General features: G+C 37.0%; 1 protein-coding gene across 1 annotated transcript; it reads right to left on the bottom strand.

The window, feature by feature from the left end:
* Window positions 1-364: 364 nt before the first annotated feature.
* NIPAL1 (NIPA like domain containing 1) lies at window positions 365-15,854 on the bottom strand. The gene is made up of 6 exons (XM_006922537.2): window positions 15,717-15,854; window positions 8,218-8,484; window positions 5,285-5,341; window positions 3,233-3,323; window positions 1,605-1,765; window positions 365-1,086 (listed from the first exon to the last, which is right to left on the bottom strand). The coding sequence occupies exons 1-6, from the start codon at window positions 15,760-15,762 to the stop codon at window positions 461-463; spliced, it is 1,248 nt and encodes a 415-aa protein (XP_006922599.1). The 5' UTR covers window positions 15,763-15,854; the 3' UTR covers window positions 365-460.
* Window positions 15,855-24,498: the final 8,644 nt, after the last annotated feature.

Here is a 24,498-nt window from a genome sequence, read left to right as displayed (position 1 = left end):
TTTAGCTATCTAGTTTAGATAAAAAAAGTTGTGGAACAGGAAGGAAAAGCATCTCACTTCTCAGTTTTAATAATTTGAAACTAAGACTCATCAAACAATGATTGATACTCGGCTTATTAGCACACAGTTGAATTTATCTATTAATTACTGCGAGACTAAGAATAGCAACCAAAGAAATGAGCTAAGTATATTGTGACCAAAAGAGATTATTCTGAGACTCATCTAACTCTGACTTCTTTTATATTTAAGGAATATTTCAAGTCTGTAGAAAAGAGAAACAGTAAAAGTCTTCTGGAGGAGATCGAATCCTTGATTTTCAAATTCGATGGCCAAAAATGAAGGCAGTTCTATTTGGCCTCACATCTAAAAGTTAGAACTTTAGAAATGTCAGCTTTCCTAATAGTTCTACCAAGAATCAGGTATTACTGCTCTTCTCCAAGTGTCTCACATTGGTTAAAATTCAGTGTCTGTTGAGACTTTGATCATCAGTCCTGCTAAACAAGGTAACGTCATCCTCATATCCTGAGGCTGAATATTCCATGTTCTCCAGTAAGACATATTTGTCTTCACTGCCATTCAGAGAGAGGACTTCTTTCTTAGTGGATGTCAGGTCACTCCAAGTGATGTTGGTGTTTTTAAAGGCATGTAGAAGGAAGATGCCATTGATAATAGTGAAGAACCCACTCAGGGTCCCGATGATATCTCCAGCTTTCATGCCATACCATTCTTGGAATAAGATGGCGGAGCAAGTCACTACCATGGATGTGAAGAACACGTAATAAATGGGAGTCACAAGAGATGTATTAAAAGTGTCCAGTGCCTTGTTGAGATAGTTAATCTGTGTTGTCACTGAAAGCACAAGTACAGCCAGCAAAACAAAGACCAGTGGATGCTTGTAAACTGGCTTCCATTCCAATAGTTCCTTAATAGCAATTCCCAGGCCTTTGACAGAAGAAACAGAAAATGCTCCAATCAATGAACAGATTGAAATGTACACCAGTATGTTAGTCTTTCCCTTCTTGGGAGCCACGATCAAAATCAGCACCAAGGTGATCACAGTTACGATCACAGCAAAAGAAATGAATCCTGTTAGGCAGAGAAAAGAATTAGACTTCAGAAAATGCTCAAAGGATCATGTCTTTGTGAAATCTTATTAGTCAGGAGTTTAGCAGCACAGGTGTTTTAGAAAGAGAAGTGAGATTAAATTAAAAAAGCACAACAACATTTTACTGCATGTCTCTCGATATTTTACAATAGACTTTCACAAACATGTTATTTGAATCTCGTAGATAACACTATGAGGTATGGCAGATTTATTCTGATTGACTTTTTATTTTCAGAGGGAGTGAGTGGCTAAAGTTTGGGTTGGAGTATAAGTCTTTTACCTCTCATATCCCCATTTCTTCCTTTCATTGCAGACGGGAAGCATGGACACAGAAATAAGTTGTGTCAAGACTTGTAATACTCAGTGAAACCTTACTGTATCTCACAACCCACAACTTGGCTTGTAGGAAGCCTATTTCAATATAACTACGAATTCATTTGATGAGGATAGAAAGTGGAGCAGAATTTGAGTAAGTGTTTCTTTCGGTTGAATCACAGACCTGGGTCTCTCAATTTCATTTCCATTTCATGCAAAGAAGCAACTTCCTCTTCTTGTGGGGCATGGATAACCATCACAGTTGACCCCAATATACTTAATATGCAGCCTATTTTCCCATGAATATTCAAGTGCTCATTTAAAAAGTAGGAAGACAATATTGCACTGTTGGGAGAAGAAAATAAAATCACTCTTGTTCAATTATCTTCTGATTCCATCAGCTTTAAAGTTATACTGTGGTACATTCCACTCTGTATTCCACTCAACTGATTTGAATATGTTGATTTGAATGTGACACTGAAAAACCTGATTAATTTTAAAGCTTAGGAAAGATGGTCAATCAAATTTGCTAATTGCTTTATATGTAAAGAGTTATAATAGACATTCTACACCCCTTAAATCTTCCCATGACCTTCTAAGAGGTCCTACTCAATTTATTTTTAAGTTTCCCATCTTTTACATCTTATGGCATGATACGTTTAGAATACATATGCTCATGAAAACTTCAAAGAAAGATATATGCCTAAAGAATTATTCTGCTAAGGCTGATATTTAGCTAGTACACACAAGTATGCTCACGTGGGTTGTCAAAATATTGAAATATTCTCTTACTAGTTGCTACTGCCCTGGTAGTTTCACCTATCCAAGCTCTCACTACTTTAGTTGCCATGGCCTCAGGAAGTTCCAGAATGGCACCACATGGACACTGGACTTTGCCTTCCTGCTGCTCTACCAGCAAATCTGCTGTGGTTCTTGCACACCAGGCTACTTCCCATGATGCCCTGGCATTACTCGTACCCATTTGCACCCAAGACTGTGGTCAGTTACCAGGTGCTTTCCAAGAATCACCCTCGTGTGGCTACTCGTGAGGATTGCAGTTTCACTCATCACATAGTGTTCTACTGCTTTATTGTGTACTGACTTATTGAATTCTCACAACAATCTTACAAAGGTGAAAAGAGGTGGGTAGGCCTAGTCATCAGCTTTGTATTAGTTTGATAATGAACTGAGATAAAAGGAAAGCAAAAAGACAACAAACAAAACAGTTGCTTAGCTACAAAATAAGAGTTCATGGACACATTGAACACATGCATTTGGGATCATAAAGAAGGCCCCAACTCAGAAAAATTAAATCCACATTCTATGAATGGGAAAAGTATTCCTGCTTCCATTACTAAAAGAAATGAAGAGATCTCCAAACAGAAGTATCCAGCGGACATGCAAGACTTTTAGTGGAAGTTGAAATTTAACCCAAACAAGACGCTTTTTTAAAGTTCTCTGATAGCAATGGTCATTAACCACTATGACAACAGAAAGGATTAAAAGGGTTATGTCAATTTGTTCAGGTAAGAGAGAAAATATAATGTTAGGCTTCATTGAATCATCACAAATATAACACACAATTGCTTTATGTTAGTAGAAAACCAGGCTCACTCTTATAGGTTTTTCTAAATAACAATAAGACAATCTATTTCTTATTTCTACTGCAACTTATTGTATAGCCTTCTCGAATTATTTTTGTGATTTTTAAAATTTTGTTTTGAGATATGCTTAGTAATATATCTCTTGCAGGTTAAGTTTATCATGGTTTTAAAATCCCTATAGAGCCCAACCTCCTTATTGCTCACGTACCTTATGAGAACACTCAGTGCGCCCAGCGGGGTGACTAAGGTGGCTGGTGCAAAAGCATAAGCTGCAAAATTTGCAGCCTCTCCTGCTCCCACTGGAAAGCAAGCAACAGTATTAATAGTTGTCAGAAGGGAAAAACAAATGACACATGCGACGCAGTAGAAATCAGGCATCTCTGAATTGCACTATCTTAGTAGCTCAAGGAGACCTAAGCAGCTGTTTTAAAGTCGTAAGGATGTGCTCCAGCAATCCCTTTCTTAACTGAGGAGCTCTACACTTTCGTGACATATTGTGATGCAGATAACTTCTAGAGTGAGGGAAAATCCCTCTAAGAGCTGGGCTCTTGTTTTGGGGACATGTTATTTTCACAGGTAACAACTGAACACTTGCAACAGAATTTCATACTTCACACTGGGAAACTACACCAAGCAAACTTATTGTAGAAAGAGAGAGAGCTTCTGGATCTGATACAAGACACCAGCACATGTTTTCTTTCTGCCTCTGGCTACTATGCCCCTACTCCATGTTCTCAGCCAAGTCTACAGGAGTACTGGGCCTCAAGAAGACATCGTATAACAAAGAAGAACTTATAGAACAGGACAATTAGGAAACTGCTCTCATAAGAGCAATGGCAGTTTTCTTAGTATATTAAGCTTTTTTGAATACTTTATATTTTTATCTTTGTAGACAGCTTTCCAGGAAAATATTGATTTCATAATAAAGTACTGGATGTTTGTCATGGGACACAACCTCTAATGTTGAAGACTTATACTTTTCTCTCTTACTGGTATAAACTGGTATAAACTTATACTTTTCTCTCTTACTGGTATAAACTTTGTACATGATGAGAATAAAATTCTAAATGTAGCAATATTATATTCTCCTTATATTTTCATTCTCTTGTGTGGGCACAGGGCGGGAGATGCAAGTAAGAGGAGGGAAGGAAAAGGGAAGAGAGGGATGATTTTCCATGTCTATCAGAGGAAAAATTAACTCTGGAATCTTATTCCTTGGAAGGAAAGAAGAAGGCGAGGGAAGGAGCGCGGGAGGGAGGGAGGGAGAGAGAGAATGAATCACCTAAATATCTATCTAGAATCTTCCTCTTACAGTCCTTGTCAACTTTTATTCAAATGAAGTAATAAAACAGATATGAAAACACCTTCAAAACTAAAAGAGTATATAAGTTATTTTTATTCATTACCTCCACCACTTAAAATCCAACCACTTATTTAAGAAAAGTATTCCAATTCTTTCTTACAACAGAATCTCACAAATACTGAAATGCGTTACTTCGTATGGGAAAATAAATGAAAGTTTTAAGGATTCTGGCTGCAGAAGGAGATGACTAGCAAATGCTGTGAAACTACAATTTATGAGGTCCTTTCTTTGGCAGTTTTAGGTTTGGAATTTAAGAAAGTTCAGAGGTGTTAGGAGAGAGATAGAAATCTGCAAAAATGCCTGAGAGAGATAACACTGCCTTCTCTTTGGACAGCGCCTTAGCATTTAGAAAGTGCTTTCATATCCTACAGAGTCTCATTTAATTCTCTGGGCAAGTCTAGGAGGAAGGTGGATACTGACAACTTTCATCTTCTCTTCATTTGTTCAGTGCTATGCAGCCAGAGTGACTTTAATTTATCCGTGTTTTGGTCTTGGCCAGAAAAATGTACCCATTCCTTAAAAAACAGGCAGTTAGAATAGTCATAGATTTGAATTAGGAGCTGGGAAGATGTGGAAAGCAAGCATTTTCCTCAATCGTTATGGAAAAAAGAATATAAGTGAAGAAATCTGTGATAAAATATAATATTTCAAAGGTTAACTTTTTCTTTGCATTCTAAGACAGTATTGAGAACATGGGGGTAGGGGAGGGAGGGTAAAAATTAATTCTAAATGTATACGACTTATTTTACATATAAGACAATATATTATAGCTACACAAAAGTTTCTAGACTTAAATGCCATCCTTATCAGGAAGATAAATTAATTAATGTTGAACGGTTCCATGTAATTTATTTATCATTTTATAAGCAAATACTATTCTCAGTATTAGGGACTTACTTGAGAGTAATCCTGCCCACCAGAGCCATTCCTTGAGGTAAGAATGTCCACCTTGTCCTAGGAAAATAATAAAAATTAAAATTAAGTTATAAAGTGGAGGAAGAAAGTTTGGAGAACTGCCATCTAGGAAAGGTACCGGAATATGACTGGAAAAGGCCAGACTTAAGGCCGAGTCAGTATATGTGATCTTTCAGCTTATTTACTTGGTCATTTCCAAAGATTTTCTAACACTTTCTATTGGTTGACTTTGAGTTCTACAGAAAGTAAGTTTTTTCATTTGCAGAAGAAGTTTATTTAATCATCACTATATTTATGCCATTCAGAGGTGTGGATATAGAGTATTATAAGTTCTAAATACTTTGTTTCAGCAACAGTTAAAATTGAAGACACAAAACCATAAATTACATCGATACCTAATGAGGACCTTAAAGGGAAGAAGATGGTTGACTTAAGAACTTTTGAGATTATGGACAGTCAGTCAGAGAGTAATGAGCATTAGACAGCTGGACTTCATTCTCTACTCTGACATCATAAAATTAAATTTGTATTTTATCTTCTGAAAAGGACAGAAAGCTTTCCTATGATTTCCTATGATTTTATTTCCTAAATCATCGTTATGTTTGCTATAAAAATTGAATTTTCTTGTCAATTTTAATATATTTAACCCTATGAATTTGACCTTTCTAATTATTATAGTTAAACTAAGCAGGATATATTAGCTGTAAAGATTATCTCATAAGGTAGTTAACTATATTTGGGATTTTCTCCTTATAAAATTTGCAAATGACTAAATTGGAATCATATTGCAATATGATTTCATAATCTGTCTTTAAAAACTTAATAATATATCATAAATACTTTTTCATGTCCTTAATAGTTTAATATACCAAAATCTGGCATAACATTATTATTTAACCTGTAAGAGACCATATATATATATATATATATATATAAATAAAATGTTTCTAGTATTGTTCTCATTATATAAAACTCTTAAATATCCTGGTATGTAAATCCAGGTGGCATCCTTGTTCACTTATTAAGATAAATTTCTAAAAGCGGAATTACTAGGTTTTAAGACATTAAGATCTTTAAGCTTTCTCAAATTGCTCTCAGGAACATTTGTACCCATTTATACTGCCTCTAGAAATGTTTGGAAGGGCTATTTATTTTCCAAAATCTCTTACTAACATAGAGGATTATCTTTGAATAATCTTTATCTATAAAGATAAAGGAAAAACAAATACTTTGTTAAAATGGTAGACAACAACCTAGGAGCTTATTGTTATATAGTTGGTATTTCTTTGGATGAAATAGCATTTATTTATGTACGTTTGTTGGTCACTTGCATTTCTTAATTTGTGTGTTTGTTGTTTATATGCTTTGCCAATTTTCTTCTAGGGCACTAAACTTTTTCTTATTGACTATAGTTGCTCTTTATATATTGTGGATTTTAACTACTCTTTTTCATATAATTTGAAATTTCTTCCCCATATGTCATTTCCTCTTTACTTTCAGTTAAAGGTGTTTTTATATAGGATTTTTTCTTTGTCAATCCAGATAATATCTTCCTTAGAATAGATTCTTCCTTTACATTTATGCATACAGAGACCTTCTTTTAGTTTTTTAAAAAAAATATTTCATTTTAAATTTAATTCTAAAATATGTAGAATTTATTTTGATGAGTGGTAAAAAGTCGAACTTTTATATTTTTCTCCTCTAATTTTTGCCAACTATCTAAATACTTTTGATTGAATAATTCACTCTTTCTCCAGTGGATTTAAATGGTATTTTAAAAAATCACACATTAAAATGTTGTATGTATTTGGGTTACCTTATAAGTTTTGAATTATCTTTTATTATTTTGTCTATGTTTTTAAAAGCCAAACTGTTTTAATTAAGATAGCATGTTTTATTTTCTGATAGTGCAAATCTTCCCTTAATAGTATTCTCTTATAAACTTGTTTGCACAATGCATAGTTGCTTAATTTCCCATATGAACCTTAGAATAATACTGAGTTATTTTATGATATTATTCTTGATAAGAATAAATAGGAAATTCAGAGTTAATGAAGAATAGTCAAGCAGAGCTACTCAACATGTGAAATGTCACTATTAATAGCAACCTAATTCTATTGCTATCCACTTATTGATTTAACAAGTATTTACTGAGTGCCAAACACTATCCTAGGGAAGGTTCCTGTTCTTGTGAATCACTATCAATAAACAAGTAAACCTATAACGACACATAAATAAACAATAAATGTACAATGACAAATTATTCTAGGTACAATGAAGGAAACCATTAGCACAATGACAGAGAATAACAGTGTGGTGGTGAGGGAGACTTGCCCAGAGAGGATGGTCAATGAGAGCCTTTCTCAGGCGATATTTAAGCTGAGATCTCAAGGATGAGTCAGCCAAATAAAGGGCAGGGAGAAGGGAGTTTCAGCCCAAGAGAAATGACCTTGAGGTGGGAAAGAACTTGGTATACCCCAGGAACCAGAAAAGTAGGCAACTGGGAATGTAGCAGAAGATGAAGCTGGGAGGTAGCAGGAGCCATTTAATGCAGGAGGTCAGAGACTGTGGAAAGATGTTTAGATTGTATTCTGAGTGCAAAGAAAAGCCACTGATGGGTTTCACGCAGGACAGAAGCATGATCTGACTCTGACTCCTGAAATTGCAGACTAAAGCTATGAAAGAAGAACCCATACCACACTCCAACCTCATGAAGCAAGAATTTTAGTCTCTCTGTAAAGGAGACACAGCTGGTTCAATTCCTGTAAACTACTGAGAAGAAAATTGCTAAGAATGAAGATAGAGGCTAAGATAAATAGAGACTGGAAAATATTATTATCATAGCATTATAATCTTACAGTAGGATTATTTCTGCAGTTAGAAACTTGAATTCCTTAGTTGCATCTGTTTCTTACCAGCTCTAGTAACGCCCTTGTTGGCCAGTTGCAAGAGGCCCTTCTTCTTCAATATGAAGCTGGAGCCAATAAAAATACTGGAACTTACTGCCAGTACCAGGCCCACATAAAGACTGTATTTGTCTTCTACGTTTGCAGAAATGCTCAAGTTGGTTAGGCTGGAATTCAGGTCCCTGTAGAGGACAGGAGAAGCCAGCAGCTGTGACACATTTGTGATCTCACACCAAGCCTGGGAGGAGTTTGGACAAACCAGAGACAGCTTGTAGCCTGGAAAAAAGGAAGCAAATGTCAACAAACGAAGGGGAGATGCAGTCATGTTTACTTCCTTTTGGCAAGAAAAAGAAACTTGAGTGGACAGCATTGAAACACTGGTTTTCACCACATGAAAGCAAGCCCCCAGTAGTAGGTGGTCCACAGGCCTGTGGACATGTTGAGTGTGGCCCACACGGGTTCTTAAAATTTTTTTAAATTTCTTTAGTTGTCATCATTTAAATATGAGAGAGTTTGCATGAAAGTCTAGGCACTATTCATCTCATCTAAACCCTAAGAATGGAAAGTAATTTTTATAGTAAGAATTTCGATTATGTTAATTCCTGAGAAAACATCTGACTTGACTTCAGTGAATTCCGTGGCTGCGTTAGTGTCACTTACTATGTAGTTACCATAACCATTCCAAAACTTCATCTCTGAAAACAGTGTGGGTGGAGCTCATTCCAGTGAAACAATATTCTTTCTAAGCTGTTGACATAGCAAAATGTTTCTGACATTTTAGGGGGTGTGGGGGCAGAGGGTGATAAGGGAGAGCAAATGATCTTTGTTGTATTTTGTAAGGTCTCATTGTAAGTGGCAGACATTAATGCTGCATGTTTTATGGCAGGAAAAACAATAAAAATCTTGTCTAATTACTGACTTTAGAACTTAAATTGTTTTATGTTTTGGGTTCATGTTAAGGAGAGAGCCTGAAGCAGATATGACTGAAGGAGGAAGTGAGAGAGGAAGGGAGTGAATGGTGAGTTAGTTAGTGGGTGTGGAGTGTGGCACAGATGGGGAGAGACGGTGAAGTAAATGTGTGGGCAGGAACTTTGGAGCGTTTCGGAGGAATCAGAAAGATCTCAAAATCAAATCTTTTTATGATTTGAGTAAGCAAAATAATTAGACAGGGAGCTTAATCCAAATTTCATATTAAATACAGAAAGAGAAAATCTATTATATTTATCATTTCTCATTTTAATGAACATTGTCAATAGCCCTCTAAAGTGACTTTACCAGATAGCAGAGTTGCACAGCTTAAGAGTGCTGGGCCCATAAAGTGACTATACCAATTTATATTCCTGCCAGCAGGCAGCATACATTACTTTTTTTGATGTTTTTATTATTTATTTTTCTAAATATTGAATAATTGATATTTAGAAAATATGTTCAATTATAAAGAAAAATAATTCAATACACCAATGAATCAACCACCCAATTTAAGAAATAAAACATTATACCTTGGAGGTAACAACTATCCCAGTTTTCTGCTTAACATTCCTTTACTTTAAAAAAGGTTATTACTCCTATATGATTACATCTTCAAATAGTAAACTATTTAGTTTTGTTCTTGTTGCACATATAAAAATGTAACCAGACAGTATGTACTCTTTAGCGACTTGCTTGTTTTTGAGACTTATCTATGTAGATGCATATGGCTTTGTAGATGCATAGGGTTTATTCCCCTCCCCGTCCTCCCCCGCTATTCTACAGAATTCCCCTGTGTGACTATCTCACAATTAATTTTTCTATTTTATAGTTGGTAAACATTTGGGCATTTTATAGTGTTTTTGCTTTTACAAACAGTACTGCTAATGTTCTCAATTATGTTGAACCATACGTAATTTACATTTGACAATTTTTGACCCTACAAAAATAGCAGTTTCATATGGTTTGACTTAATACCTATCTTCTATGTATAGGTGTGAATGTTTAGTTATACGCAACTTAAAAATGTTACATTTCCTTTGGATTATATAACTTTCCCTTTAAGCTCTATTACTATCTATAATCATGGACAAGTTGAGTAATCACTCTTGGCTTCAAGTTCCTAATCTTAAAAATGACTTGATGGTTCTGAATATGCCTTCTATAATTTGGTGGTTTGATTATAAGCTATCTTTGCTCCCAGAGTAATTTACTGACAATCCTGATTAGCTCATAAATGTTGCTGATGGACCAGCTCTAAACTCAAAGGCACTCATAGTTGGAAGACATTTTAAAGAAACTGATGCCAAGATATTACGTGACTTGCTAAAGTCATGTAACTGCCAAAATCAGGGCCAAATAACCCAATTCCCAGGCTACTATTCCTTCTATTTCAGAAAAGTAAAAACATAAAGTACAAAAAAAGCCAGTTGAAAATTATTATTAATGTTTACACAAAGATGAAACACTTTGAATATTTTTTTTCAAGTACAATTTGCTTATAGAGAATTATAATTTAAATTATCTAGTTTATTACATGAAGCAAGATATCTGGTTTCCAAGAAGTCACTGCAAGATATTAGTGTGAGGAAATCATTGTCTCACTGTCTATTCTATATGTCAGTTTGTATTATTACTCAGCAAATAGTCACTCCCTTACTCTCATGATGCAGGCAGAATATTTTTCCCCTGATGCTGGGAAGGAAGTGAGTTGGTGGCTCATGGGACATCAGCAGAGGTGATATGAGAGAAGCTCCAAATGTGGTCATGTGTTAGGTTTCCTCTCTTGCACCTCTATGTTTGTCAGGAATAGGGCTTCTCTGAGGAGCTCACACCCCTTTAGACTGAGCTCCCAGAATGAAAACACATGGGGTGATCAGGGAACATGAAGGAGTCAAACCAAGGTAAACATGTAGCCTGATGCAGACACACCAAGTGAATCTAGTCCAGATCAGTCAACCATCAGCTGAAGTATAGACATATAAGCAAGAATGTATGATTGTTGTTTTAGCCACTGAGTCTTATGTAGCAATAGCTGACTGATACACCTGCCTATTCATATCAGCAAAGAAAAGAATGAATAAAATCTCTTTCTGTCCCCTATAACTTATTCTCCAGATGTCAGCCAGTATGAATCAGATTATGTCATTTCTCTGCTTAATCCCCACCTCCATAAATTTTTCTTGCAATTATAACAAAATCTAAACTGCTAATCTTGTACTCTTTTAAAAGGTTTGCATGCTTTGAACCTTGTACACCTCTGACACTATATTGTAGCCCTCTCTCTCTCCCCCTCCCTTTCTGAAACAACACTCTTTTCACTCATTGATTCAACAATGAGTGAATCAGGATAAGAATAATTTTGAGTACATTTGACATATCTACGTATCAACTCTGATAGGGTTGGGGAAGGAGCCTATTATTTCAATATTTATTGAATATCTATTATCTGTCAGATATTTTCAAAGAGTTGGGGATACAACAGTGAACAAAAGAAAATTCCTGCTTTCTCATATTCATTTTAATGAGGGGAAATAAGACAAGTGAACTAATAACTGCATAATATGCTGAGTGCCATGGAAAGCAGTAAAAGAAGCATAAAGGAATATTTAAAAAAAAAAAAACATTAAACAGAAAAACCTCTCTGCTAAAAGCAAATGCAAAAATCCTGAGGCAGAAATTTGCTTGAGGGGTAGAAGGAACTGTAATCAGCCAAGCTGGCTGGGATGAGAGATGAAATTAAAGAGTAGTAGGAGACAAGATCAGGTGAAATGAGCCTTTAAATAAGTAGGTCCAATCTTGTCATTTTGCCTTCCAAAATTCTATAATGGCTTCCCTTCTTATTCAGAAAAAATCCAAAATTCCCACAACAGTTGACAAGGACCTAAAGAATCTTGCCTCCAACTACCTCTGTAACCTCCTTTTATAACCTACTATTGTTTTTTTTTTTTTCCTTTAATAGGCTAAGTTCCTTCTCACCTTAAAGCTTTTAAATAGTCCTTACTTAGCCTGAGTTGTGGAGTAGTGGCAGGCATAGCTCACTCCTTCTCGGCACTGAGCTCTCATTTAAAAATGCCAACTCCTTACGAAGGCCTTCTCTGGCTTCCCAATCTAAGAAACCTCTCAGCCATATCCCATCATATCGTCCTATTTAATATTGCCAATCAAACAAACTTCTTCTTCCAGTTTAATTATGGCTTTATAATAACATTGTATTTGTATAGCTATTTCATTCATTCGCTCAAGAAAATAGTTGTTGAACACCTACCATGCAAGGCACTATGTTAGTCATTCATATATTCGACACTCAGCAAATTCTTATTGAGCACTTCCTGTGTGCTAGGTAGGCCCTGTTCTAGGAACTGGCAAGATAGTGATCAACAAGGCAGGTGAATAGGTCTCTGTTCTCATGGAGCTGATGATTTTAGTGAGAGAAACAAATGAACAGGAATAAGAAGAGCAGAATGGGAGTGAGAAATAACTTAAAGAAAATTTGAAGCAGGATAAGAATAATTTTGAGTACATTTGACATATCTACGTATCAACTCTGATAGGGTTGGGGAAGGAGCCTATTATTTCAATTAACCAAAATAAAATTGAAAAGATACTGTTGATTAAAACAAAGTTAAAATCTTGTATCTCTAAACAAGATCATCCCACCATCAGTGCGTTTGGAAGCCAAATACTCTAAGACTGTTAACCATCAGATTTCCTACATAAACTGCTGTTTTCACACTTTACAATCTGTATATTACCAAAGTTACTAAATTGTTAAGATAAAATTCCCTTGAAATAAAAAAAAAACAATGTTCAAAGACTAAAGATGCAGGAAGGGAACCTAAAGAATAATATCTCAATAAACATGCATTTATATCAAGCTTTTAAAAAACAATTGTGTATAGTTCATATTAAATATTAAACTAAACAATTAATAGCATATTGTTTTCTAAACAACCTTTAGTAGAGATATTTTACTCCTTTAAGCACTTTTGAATTTCTGCACTTAGGAAATCTATGAAAGGCTGGAAAAACAACTTGTTTTTAAGCTTTTAAACTTCCTTAATTTTCTCCTTTCAAAACCATGAAGTCAGGCTGAATCAGCTCTAAATACCAACCATGTCATTTTTCACTCTGCTAGCTGGCTGCACCCTGGGAAGTGGCTCACTCAGACAAAGAAAACTTCGAAAACCAATGGATCCCTCTCAACCTCCAACTTACTGTCCCTAATGCCAGGCCCGGTCAGAACTCCCAAGAAGAAATACTGGAATATACATGTTTGTCTTCCTTATAGCCCAGTCTTTCTGTCCTTTGTGTTCCCTAGCCCATGATCTTCATGCAGTTGGTGCTTCACAGGTGATGGGTAGGCATATTTTTTACAGTCTATTTTCGTGGTGTCATATATTCATGTTAATAAAGCTCTATTGGTTGTTGGAATAAATTCGGATCTGTAGGCTAGGTGACATATAAAAAATCTAAATAAAAATCTCTCATATATGTTTAAATTTAGTTTTTGAGACAATTTTGGATTACAAGGCCTTTTGAAGCATCTATGGTTTTAAAAGTAAAAGCTACACTGTGGGGTTAACTTTTTCTTCATGGAAGTCCAGCTAGAATGCTCTATCCTCAGATCTCATGATGGACTCTTCGTAATTTGGGTCTCAGCTCGCATGCTACTTTCTCTAACGGGCCTTCCCTGAGTATCCGGTCTGACCATCACAATTCTCTCAATACATTATCCATGACACTCACCATTCTTGTCCTTTTTAATTAATTTGTTTCTTGAATATTATCTGTTATCTAGACAGTAAGCTGCATGGAAGAAAGGACATAGTCCTAAAGTCTAGGGCCAGACTATCTTGCAAATTCCTTTGTATTAGCCCCTAAGCCAATGCCTGGCACATGGATCTCTTCTTATTTGAATGAATAAATTAAAAACTGAGTCTTTATTCCATGTCAGAATCTGAACTGTGTGCTTCATATGTAATCCCACCTGCATCTATTCCTCATAACTGTAAACTGTAGGAATTATTCTCAATTTATGGATGAGGAAAGACTCAAGGAGGCTAAATCATAGCTGAGAAGATGTCTGATGCCAAAGCCCTCTTTCCACCACTACTGATAATGTGGATTCTGAGTTCTCTGAAGTCTTTCCCACCAGTCTCTCACGCAATTACCACAATTAACCACAGGTTATTAAGTATTGAGCTTGAATATTTCTTGTTGGAACTAAATGTATTAGCAAAGCAGGAAAAACATCTGAAGTTCAAACAAGTTGGTGTAACTCACACACCCTCCTTATAGATCCTTGGGTAAACAACGGTGGATAGATTAGTAACATTCTGACTTACTGGTTCATGAATTATTTTGACAAAGGTCACACAACCTAACTCTCTAGGAAATCTAGATTCAGCTACCTTAGTAACCACTTCCAAAATCTCAGCTTTTAAAGTTTGTGAATTGTTCAGGCATTTTCTCTTTGAGTGTGTGTCTCTTCTCTCTCGCCATAGTTTTGACTTTTGACTAGTTCACTGACTTATTATTATTATTTTTAACTTTCTGCATCATAGAATAAGCTGGAGGAGCCAAGAGGAGAGAAAATCGAGAAGTTGCCAGCAAGTTTGGAAAGGTATAATTCTTGTCACACTCCTCACTGTCCTCTTTGTCTTTATGCCATCAGATAAATTAAAAACCGGCTTTCCCCTTGACACCGTGGAAACAGTCATTTCAGGTTGATACAGACCCTTCCCGTCGCACCCCTCTACCTTCATTTCCGTCCCTGGGTTCTACTTTTATGAGGGCTCACTTGCCTCTAGTGACTGTGGAAAGTCTGCCAGTGTTGTAAATATCTGGGCTCCGGTAGAAGCTGAAACTCCAGCCCAGCGAGCAGTGAGAAACCTACAAAAGACTGAGACCAGTTCCCGTCTTCTTTCCCGGCAGGCTCTCTCTTTAAGCGGCCCCAAAAGAAGTTGACAGAACGAGTCAGACGCTAGGCTAATGGGGCAAGAGACGTTTTCATCTCGAAGAAGAGAGATGTGGGTGGCCCGGGCAGGTCCAGCACGCTCCGTAGCGCCTGACCTTCCACGGTGTCTGACCCTCGCGGAGCCAGCTCAGAGCACAACACGGGACTCCTGCCAAGTTCCCGGGCACGCCCTCTGCCCACGGGGCGACGTCGACCGTGGACTCTGGAAGTGAGTCTGAGTCAGTGGGAGCGTCCACCTCAGGCGAGACATGGGAGTATTCCCAAAGTATCCTGAGTATTGCCGTCACAAGACTCAGCACGCTGTAATTTACATGGATCTGCTTTCCGGACCAGAGTGGGAGCCACGTATGTTTTGTTCGACTGACTCAGGCTTTCCCACAGAGTCTGGCATATTGTAGGCACTAATAAATAGCTGTTGCCACGCTGGCTGAATGAATAAATGCGTGAACAAATGCGTTAGGACTTGGTGTATCTCTTTCCCGTCTCCGCAACTACCCGAGGCCGCCCACCTGGTCTCATCGCCAGCCAGACGCCAGGTCCCCGGGCTCGGGCAGGCACTCACCTTCTCGGCAGGACTCCCCGGGCGGCAGCCTCACCTCTCCCTCCATGGCCCCCAGACAGGGCTTCCCTGGCACCGGCTCTTGCTCCTCACCCACCTGGGCTTCTTCTCCCCATGGACCCGCGTCCCCGCGGAGCTGCGCGATCTCGGACCCCTGTGCGCTGGCCCCGCCCCCGGGCAGCCGCAGCCAATGGAGATGGCTGGGTGGGGCCTCCGCGCGAGCCACGCCCCCGAGCTATAGAGTTGGGTGCTAGTTCTCCGCGCCCGCAGCGGCGACAGCTTCTGGTCTCCTGTGTGACTGACTGGTGAGATTGCCAGCTGCTGCTCGGTACCGCTGCTGGAGCCGCGCAGTGGAGAAGCATAGACACACCTCACAGGGTGAAGGCGTCTCTCCGAGCTTGGAGGCCGCCGAACCAACTCTTGGGGCATTTAGTAGCACCTGTGCTGAGGCCCCTCTTCTAGCTTGCCAGTGTCGAAATGTCTCCTGCCGCTGGATTCTGAGGACCTCGCTTCAGATGTTAGCGGCTTTGTATGGAAGTTGCTGTCCACTGGGATTCTGATCCGATTACCATGCTAAAAAGTTTATTCCGGGAGCTTTAGGACAGATTTTGCCCTTCTACGCGGTTATCAGCTTCTCTCGAAGTCCCTCGGCTTCAAACTCCCGCCCCCACCCCATCCCCTTTTTACTTAGTCATATAGTTATTTGCAATAAACCCTAAAGGAAAGGCAATGCTCAAACGGAAACGACTTATTCCTACAAAATAATAATAGCCCATATTCATGATACTTCTTGCTTTAACCATGCATATGTAGGCACTTTATATGTATTAACTCATTTATATGTATTAACTCACAGCATAGTCTATTAACCCCCAGTTTACAGATGAGGGATCAGAGGCAAACAATGAAGTTAAGTAGCTTAACCAACTAGTCAATGGAAAGTTTGGTAGCAGGTCATTATGCATCACGAAATGGGTACAATTCGTGCTAAAACCCTCACCACAGGAATGAGGTGTGCTCTGGGTTTTCACTGAAGGAAATACTGTCTGCTCACCCTGCCTTTGCTCTAGGTAGTCGTGAACAGTGCTGTTAACTCTATTACCTAGAGTTTCATCTCTCAATCTTGCTTTTCTTGTTTTGCTGAGAGGGAGGAGTTAAGAACAGTCAACATAGTGCAAGGCACACATGTTCACATGTGGATGGCTTGGTGGAGAAAGAATAGCATGAGGAAGGGAATAGGTTGAAGGTTGGAATGGAGGGAGATTTATGCTAAATTTGGATAACAAGCCTTAAAACTTAGATTTCTATTTTATTTGGACATCAGATTTGACAATTTTGCCTTTATCAAAGATTGGTGATAATAGTAAATGATATCTAAAGCATTATTTATTTACTTACTTAAGTGACACTTAAATAACCTTTATGTGGGCAAGCACTATTCAAAGCACTTTATATTTGCTTTTCAAATCATCATAATAGATGGATACTATTATTAATTCCCACTTTACAGATGAGGAAAAGGAGGCACACAGACATTAAGTAACTTGCCTAGGGACACATAACTAGTAAGTGGTGGAGCTGGGATGCTAACCAAGGAAATCTGGCTTCAGAATCTGTGCTTCTAACCTATTTGCTAATTTGATATTTTTAAAAGCCTAATTGTATATTTTAAAAAACTAAAAATGTACCTTTGAGATGATTTTTAATAAAAATCAAATTCCAGTTTCTTATTAAGTTTTATTTTAGGTAGGAGGCACTTTGTTGTTATTATTGTTTTTGGTTCTGGGAATAAAGAGAAAAACAAAAAAAATATTTAAACTTATTTAAGATCACTGTTTTCCCAGTTTAAATGTTGCTTAGACTTTATAAAGTATTTTCCTTCACTGCCTATTTCTAAATGGCTTTGAATATTATGCCATGATAGTGCCATAGACTGTTATGAGTGACAAAATTCTCTGAGCTTCCTGGGGTTTTATGTCCATTTCCTTCACCAGGTTAGGGAAGTTTTCCATCATTATTTCTTCAAACAGCTGTTCAACATCTTGATTTTCTTTAGTTACACCGATCAGACAGATATTTGGATCCTTGATAGTGTCCCATATGCCCCTTAAATTATCTTTAAAGTCTTGGCATCTTATCTCTTGCCATTCTGATTGTGTGTCCTTGGCTTTCCAGTCCTCTAGATAAGGCATTTGATCCTCTTCTTTATTCACTTTGTTTATTCCATTTAATATACTTCTCATCTCAGATAATGTGTTCTTCATTTCAGACTGGTTCCCTTTTATAATTTCCATTTCCATTTTTACGTTTTTTTTATCTCTTTGCTGAAGTTCTCTACACTTCCCAAAAGTTCATTGAGCATCTTTATAACCAGTGTTTTGAACTCTGTATCTGTTAGATTACTTGACTCTATTATATCTGGAGCTCTGTACTGTTCTCTCATATGGCTTCTGCTTCTTTGTCTTCCCATTTCAGCTGCCTTTCCATGTCTGTTTCTATGTACTAAGCAAAGCTCTTAAGTCTCCCAGTCTTATTAGTGTAGATTTGTGAAGTAGGTGTCCAGTGGCACAGTCCTGAGAGAGGTTCAGCTGCAGGTCAAATTTAGTCCAAGCCTCTACCCCTCTGGAGCCACCTGTTAAGATTCAGCAAGCAATCCACAGTTGCTGTGCTTATAGTTGCCTCAAAAGGCCACACCAGAAACTGAGGCCAGATGCTTTCAGTGTGAGTCTAGGTGCTGCTCAGCAATGAGCATCTGACTCGCTGAGGATATACCTGGATGAGGCTTGGGTGGAGCCGAGAGTTGAGGGAGGTGGGGTTACAGGGAATCCTCTGGGCAGAGCGACCTCTGTTATCCAGTTTGATGAGGTCAGGGCTATGGTGGTACTTTGTCTGGCGCACTGGTAGCGGGGAGGGCTCAACAGGGAACAAGAGATATTGCCTGGCACTTCTGTACCAAGCAAGTCTCACCTTGGCCCTCACTCCGACAATTTCTCCCTGTAAGTCCTTGGTGCCCCCTGCACTCAGCCAAATCGGCACTGGTGCTCAGAGCTAGCAGGTCCGTCACCGTGAAAATTCACTTGTGGATGCGGCCCCTTTAAGAGGCTTCTGCCACTGCTGCAGCCTCTTTCTCACTCAGATGTTCCTCGTCCTGTCCTACCTTCTGCCGTTGCAGGGTGATTTCTTGGATTTCTCTCTAGTTGTATGGCTTGTTCGTCCCAGGCAATTTTTCGCTGTTACTGCTCCTTGTTTCCATCACAACTTTGATTTGGTTTCCAGAGGAATGAACAGAGCCTCTATCATCTATGCCATATTTTTATTCTGATAGAGAAGTTTCTCATTTGTTTTTTTTTTTCCTCAAGATATGTAATGTGCCTATTTTCCCCCTTTGACTGCTAATTTTGTTTTTTTTTTACCAATTATTTTCAATACTTGGGCTTTTATTTGCCTTGGTGTGATTTTCTTTGTGTTTATTCTGTGTGGGTTCAATTGGGATTCTTGACTATGTGGGTTTATACTTTTCATTAATTTAGAAAGTTGTTGGCTATTATTTCTTCAAATATTTGTTTCTACTTCCTCCCTTCTAGGACGCCAATTACATATTTGTTGAGCTGCTTAATATAGTCTCATAAGTCACTGAGTCTCTGATGTTTTATCCCTTGCTTCAGTTCAGACAGTTTGATTGCTACCTTTTCAAGTTTACTGATGTTGTCTTTTGTCTTATCTATTCCTCTGAACAGATAGCTGGTAAATTTGTCATTTCAGAATTTCTTTTTAATTTCTAGAAATTCCATTCATTATTTTTTCATGTCCTTTACATTTGTTTATTTATTATGGTTTTTTTTTTTTGAATTCTTGAGCATATTTATTATAAATGTTTTAAGGTCCTGGTTGCTAATTTCATCATTTCTGTCATTTCTGGGTCTGAAACTATTTACTGATTTTTATCCTGATTATAGATCACATTTTTCTGGGTTTTTTTTGTGTCCAATAATTTCTGACTGTGTGCTAGACAGTATGAGGTTACACTGTGAAGGTTTTGGATTTTGTTGCCTCCCTAAAAAAAGGAAAAAGAAGGTAAGTTACTTGGAGATTAGCTGGATCCTTTACAATCTTGTTTTAAGGTTTATTATAGTACACTGAGAATATCCTTTACCCTAGATTTAGTTTAGCCTTTCTACTAAGAGTGTGGCTTTTCTGTGTACTCTATTAGTGCCTGGGTCTTCCATGAGATTGCTCTATTCTGACAGGTAGGAACTTGACTCTCCAAGCTCCATGTGAAGTCTGGTAATTATTTAACATTTAGTTCCCTGGCAGTGATATGCTATATGGTTATCTAAAAGATGTAAAATTGTCATATACAACCATATACTGCTTTGAGATAGAGTCCTTTTCTACTTGAATCCTTTTGAACCTTTCTGTATTTCATAATGTTTTTTAACTAGAACTTTGGTACTCTAACAGTGAATTATTAATTAATTAGTAGTGAGCTCCAGAAACTATCTCTTACTAAAATAATAATAATCTTAATAGTTACCATAATTGAAGACTTGATTTGTGCCAGCCACTGTGGGAAGAGTTTTATGTAGGTAATTTCTAATTATCGTAACCTGATTAAAAGAATCCTTCATTATACTGATGAGAAAAACAGAGGCTTAAGGAAATTAAATATTTAATTTGTCCAAGACCACAACACTTTTGGTAATTGGCAGAGCTAAGATGTGAGTCTACCTTAGTCTAACTCCAAAGTCTATTAAATTTCCAATATTCCAAGCAGCAATTAACATCAAGTTCTAAAATTCTTTTAGTCAGCATTTTCTAGATGTATGAGGATTAATCAAAATTCTGTCAGTTTTAAAGGTCAGTTAAATTTAGACATAGTAATAAATATTTTGTTTATTTAAAATTGCATTATAATTTGTTAAGGGTCTTACAATTTCAGCTACCATAGAATGATGGTAACTTGGTATGTGCACAACCCCTAGAGGTAGCATTGTGACACTACAGGCTCTAAAATTCTATTTTATTTATTCATTCAGTGGGTCTGGTTTTATAGATTAGGTGTGCATGTTCTGTAATCAGTGAGTTTTCTCACTGTAAACAAATTTATCTGAGAAGCTAAGTTATAATCAAAGGTGGTTTGCTCATTAGCAGAAATCTATCCATATATTGAGCACCTCATTTGTGGAAGACAGTTTACCATATTAGATGTATCGTTTAACTAAGAAATAGAGAAATTACACAACTTGCCCTAGGTGACACAACTAGCAAGTGAAAGAACTGGAATTGTAATCAATGCTGATATTCCTGACTATTAAGCTAAACTGCCTCTTAGTGGGTGATCTTATGGATGCCCCTTAGCCCAGTGGCTAGCATGTAATACTGTCCATTTTTTCAATTGAATAAGAACAATAGCATTTTCTTGATCTTGCACATTTCACATATTTTGGACTCTGAGTTCTCTAAACAAAGAAGAGTTAACAGGTACTTAATAAATGTATATTAAATGAACATATTGATACATATTAGCTATTTGGGGGAAGCGAATTAATTGAAATCATGGATCATCGCAGAAAAAACACATTTTTATGTATATACCAAATTATGCTACAATATCATGGGGTCCTGGACCCGCAAACTCTGCTAATGGAACTTATATGAGAACCTTGGCACTCAAGAGTGGAAGACATTTCTACTGTTTTTCTCTTTATGAATATTGCTACTCTCTGAACTACACAGCCTCCATTTCCTCTTGGTTGAATCCTGATTAATAAAGTATGTACAAGAAAATATGTAAATTTTTCATCTATTCATTTAAATGAATATTGCTGAGGCAGTGACATGCAATTTCTTGTTTTCCAAACAGAACTCCAAATGTCGCTCTACCCCCGATCTGTTCTTCCTGCTGTCCTTCCTATCTCAGGAAATTGCAATATCTTCTTTAATTGCTTAGGTCAAAAATCTAAAGTCATCCTTGACTTCATTCTTTCACTTGCACTCTATATCCAATCAATCAGCAAATCTTGCTGCTACTATCTTAAAAATATTTTCTCTTCTCATCATCCCTACTTCTGTCATCTTGGTCCAAACCACTGTCATCTTTCACTGAATTACTATAACAGCCTCCTCACTTCTCTACATGAACCGTTCCCTAAGACATTATTTGGTCCCCCTTCTCCCCTTGCTTCCTCTAGCTTGACCTTTGGCCTCCTTGCTGTTCTTTATTTGCTCCAAGAACAATCCTATCTTTAGGCTTTGCACATCTTTTCTTGCTAGGCAAGATCTTCTCCCCAAAATGGTCATGGCTAGTTAGCTCTGTCTCTGCTAGACGAGGTTTTCCCTGAATACCTCATCTAAAACAGTCCTGTCCTGCCCCCACATCATATCCTATTCCCTTGCTTTGCTTTCTTTATCATGTTATTAATCATCATATGACTTCTTCTGTTTACTGCTTTGCTTGTCTTTCCTACCCCATTAGGATGTATACTCCATGAGGGCAGAAACTTAATTTTGTTTACGATCGATTTCTCAGTGCTTAGAAGAGACTGACACGTAATAAATATTTCTTGAATGACTATGCATGGCATTGAACTAAACGCTAGAGAAACAGTAATGAACAACATACACACAGTCTCTGCCCTCATGGAGTTTACAATTGTTATAGGGGAGACATATAATTAATTACATGACAAGACATGAAGGTCTTGGTGTGTTGGAAGACAGACTACAAAATATTTAATAATTTAGGGCCAAGAGCCAAAATATCTCAAATTATATAATTTTTGAAATGAAAATACAAAAAGAGTCAATGTCATGCAAATGAGCATCTATAGTTAGAGGCGGTTTAAATAGGATTATAAAGATTTAGAAGAAGCTGACAAAGCAAGACTGGGAACCGGACTAAAAGCAGCCTACTAAATAGATAATCCAGTGTGGCTATGTTCTTTCTATTAGTCAAGGTTACTGCAGGTCCCAGGAAAAGAAATCCATTCGGATAGACTGGGTTAAGCTATTACACTTGGGAGGGGAAAACAAACAAAACAAAACAAAACAAAACAAAACAAAATGCACTTTTACCCTTTTAACTTGGGTAAATCATAAAAATACACTAGTATGTATGTTTTATGTATGAAAATAACATTTTCACCTTCAATTTCAGCGAAGAGACGATTTTTCCCCTGGAAGTCTTCTAGTCTAGTTTTTTCCTCCCCAAATCTTAGAGCTCCTTATATGTGCTTTCTTAGCTGTTGATAACATTGCACTGTAAGCATCTCTTCTTTAGCTTGTTTTCCCCTTCCGTACAGTTTCTGAGGAAAGGGCTTGCCTGTGCTCCCAGACCTTAGAACAGTGCCTAGCACAGTGTGGTGCTCAGGAATCGTATGTTGAATGGATGAACAAATGCTTGAACAAATTCCATGCCTTTATGATGGATTACTGTTAAGCACTCTATACACATAAAATGGATTTTCATTAAAAAACTAAAATGAATTAACCATTTTATTTGGTCATACTTTGCTAGAATTATGTAATAAATTATTTAGAAATGGGTATAAATAATGGTTTTGTAACTTTATGTAAGTTAGTTATTTAAGCCACATGTACCTGGCTATCAAAAGTTTCACTGCAACATACTGAGTATAGGTGAAGCTTAAGCAGTATGCAACAAAGCTCCAGGTTAGGTGCTGTTCAAAAACTTAGGCAACGGGGGAAGGAAAGAGGAAAGTATGTTTGTTAGCCGTACATGTACATCAACAATGTGTGATATACCAACAGTGTGTGATATGCTATAATCTTGTTCCATTTATCCTTAAGAAAACCTAATGAGATAAGCATTATATTCCTATTTTACAGATAAGGAAATTGAGGCTCAGAAAGGTAAGTCATTTTCTTAAGGCACACAGCTTATAAGCATCATGTCAAGAATAAATAATATTCAGTTCATCCTTAACTATAATTTTGGCATGGGAAAGGTGCATGAAGGTGGCAGGTGGTAAAGAAAGGTGCATTTGAGGTAAAACAAACGAGTCATTCAAAAGAAGTAAAGAAGTGTGTGTGTGTGTGTGTGTGTGTGTGTGTGTGTGTGTGTGTGAGATTCATTGGGGGAGGAGTTATTTTATAATGACAAGTTCTGTGAAGTTTCATGATGTCAATAAGGAGTTAAGTTGGCAGGAAGAAGAAAGGTTTAGGAGAATCATTGCTCTGACAATTTTATTTAATTCATTAAATCATTTAAGAAAATCTCAAATAACAAGCAAACCATGAAAAAATAACATTTCATTAAGAATGAGAACACCTATTTTGAAATATTTTAGGCCAGAGGAAAAATGTTCAATGATAGAGAAATCAATAAATAAGTTATGGAATAATGGATTATGATAGACTTATGCAGTCTTAAAAAGGATGCTTTCGATAGATATTTAGTAATTTAAAGATGTTAATAATATAATATTAAATAAAATCAGAATAATTTTTTACAATATATATGAGTGTAAACCAAAATGTTAATAACAATTACCTCAGAATTGTAAGAATATGTTTTAGTTGTATTTTCTTCCTTTACATGTTATCCAAATTTTATGAAGCATGTTTTATTTTATACTTAGAAATACATTATTTTCAAAATTCTATAACCCCAAACCAATTTTCTAACAGTACTTAGTACTCTGCTAATTTTCTTTACTAGGCATCTTGGCGTATCTTCTTTTTTGATGGCCTTCTAGCCCCACTGGAAGCTGAAGCTGTTTGACTGAGGCAATTAATGTTCTTGGGTTGTTCAATGGCTAATTAT

Source organism: Pteropus alecto, unplaced genomic scaffold (assembly GCF_000325575.1).
Source record: "Pteropus alecto unplaced genomic scaffold, ASM32557v1 scaffold57, whole genome shotgun sequence".
Lineage (NCBI taxonomy): Eukaryota > Metazoa > Chordata > Mammalia > Chiroptera > Pteropodidae > Pteropus > Pteropus alecto.
Note: the sequence above shows the minus strand (reverse complement) of the source record. Positions and strands in the feature narration are given on the sequence as shown.

What these genes read in the sequence shown, in the direction of transcription:
- NIPAL1 (XM_006922537.2), bottom strand. Translation starts at nt 15,762, where the DNA reads ATGGAGGGAGAGGTGAGGCTGCCGCCCGGGGAGTCCTGCCGAGAAG. An exon ending in CAAGGGCGTTACTAGAGCTG is followed by an intron (nt 5,342 to 8,217) that starts GTAAGAAACAGA and finishes TTATTTTCCTAG; the next exon opens with GACAAGGTGGACATTCTTAC. An exon ending in GCACTGAGTGTTCTCATAAG is followed by an intron (nt 1,766 to 3,232) that starts GTACGTGAGCAA and finishes TTCTCCCAACAG; the next exon opens with TGCAATATTGTCTTCCTACT.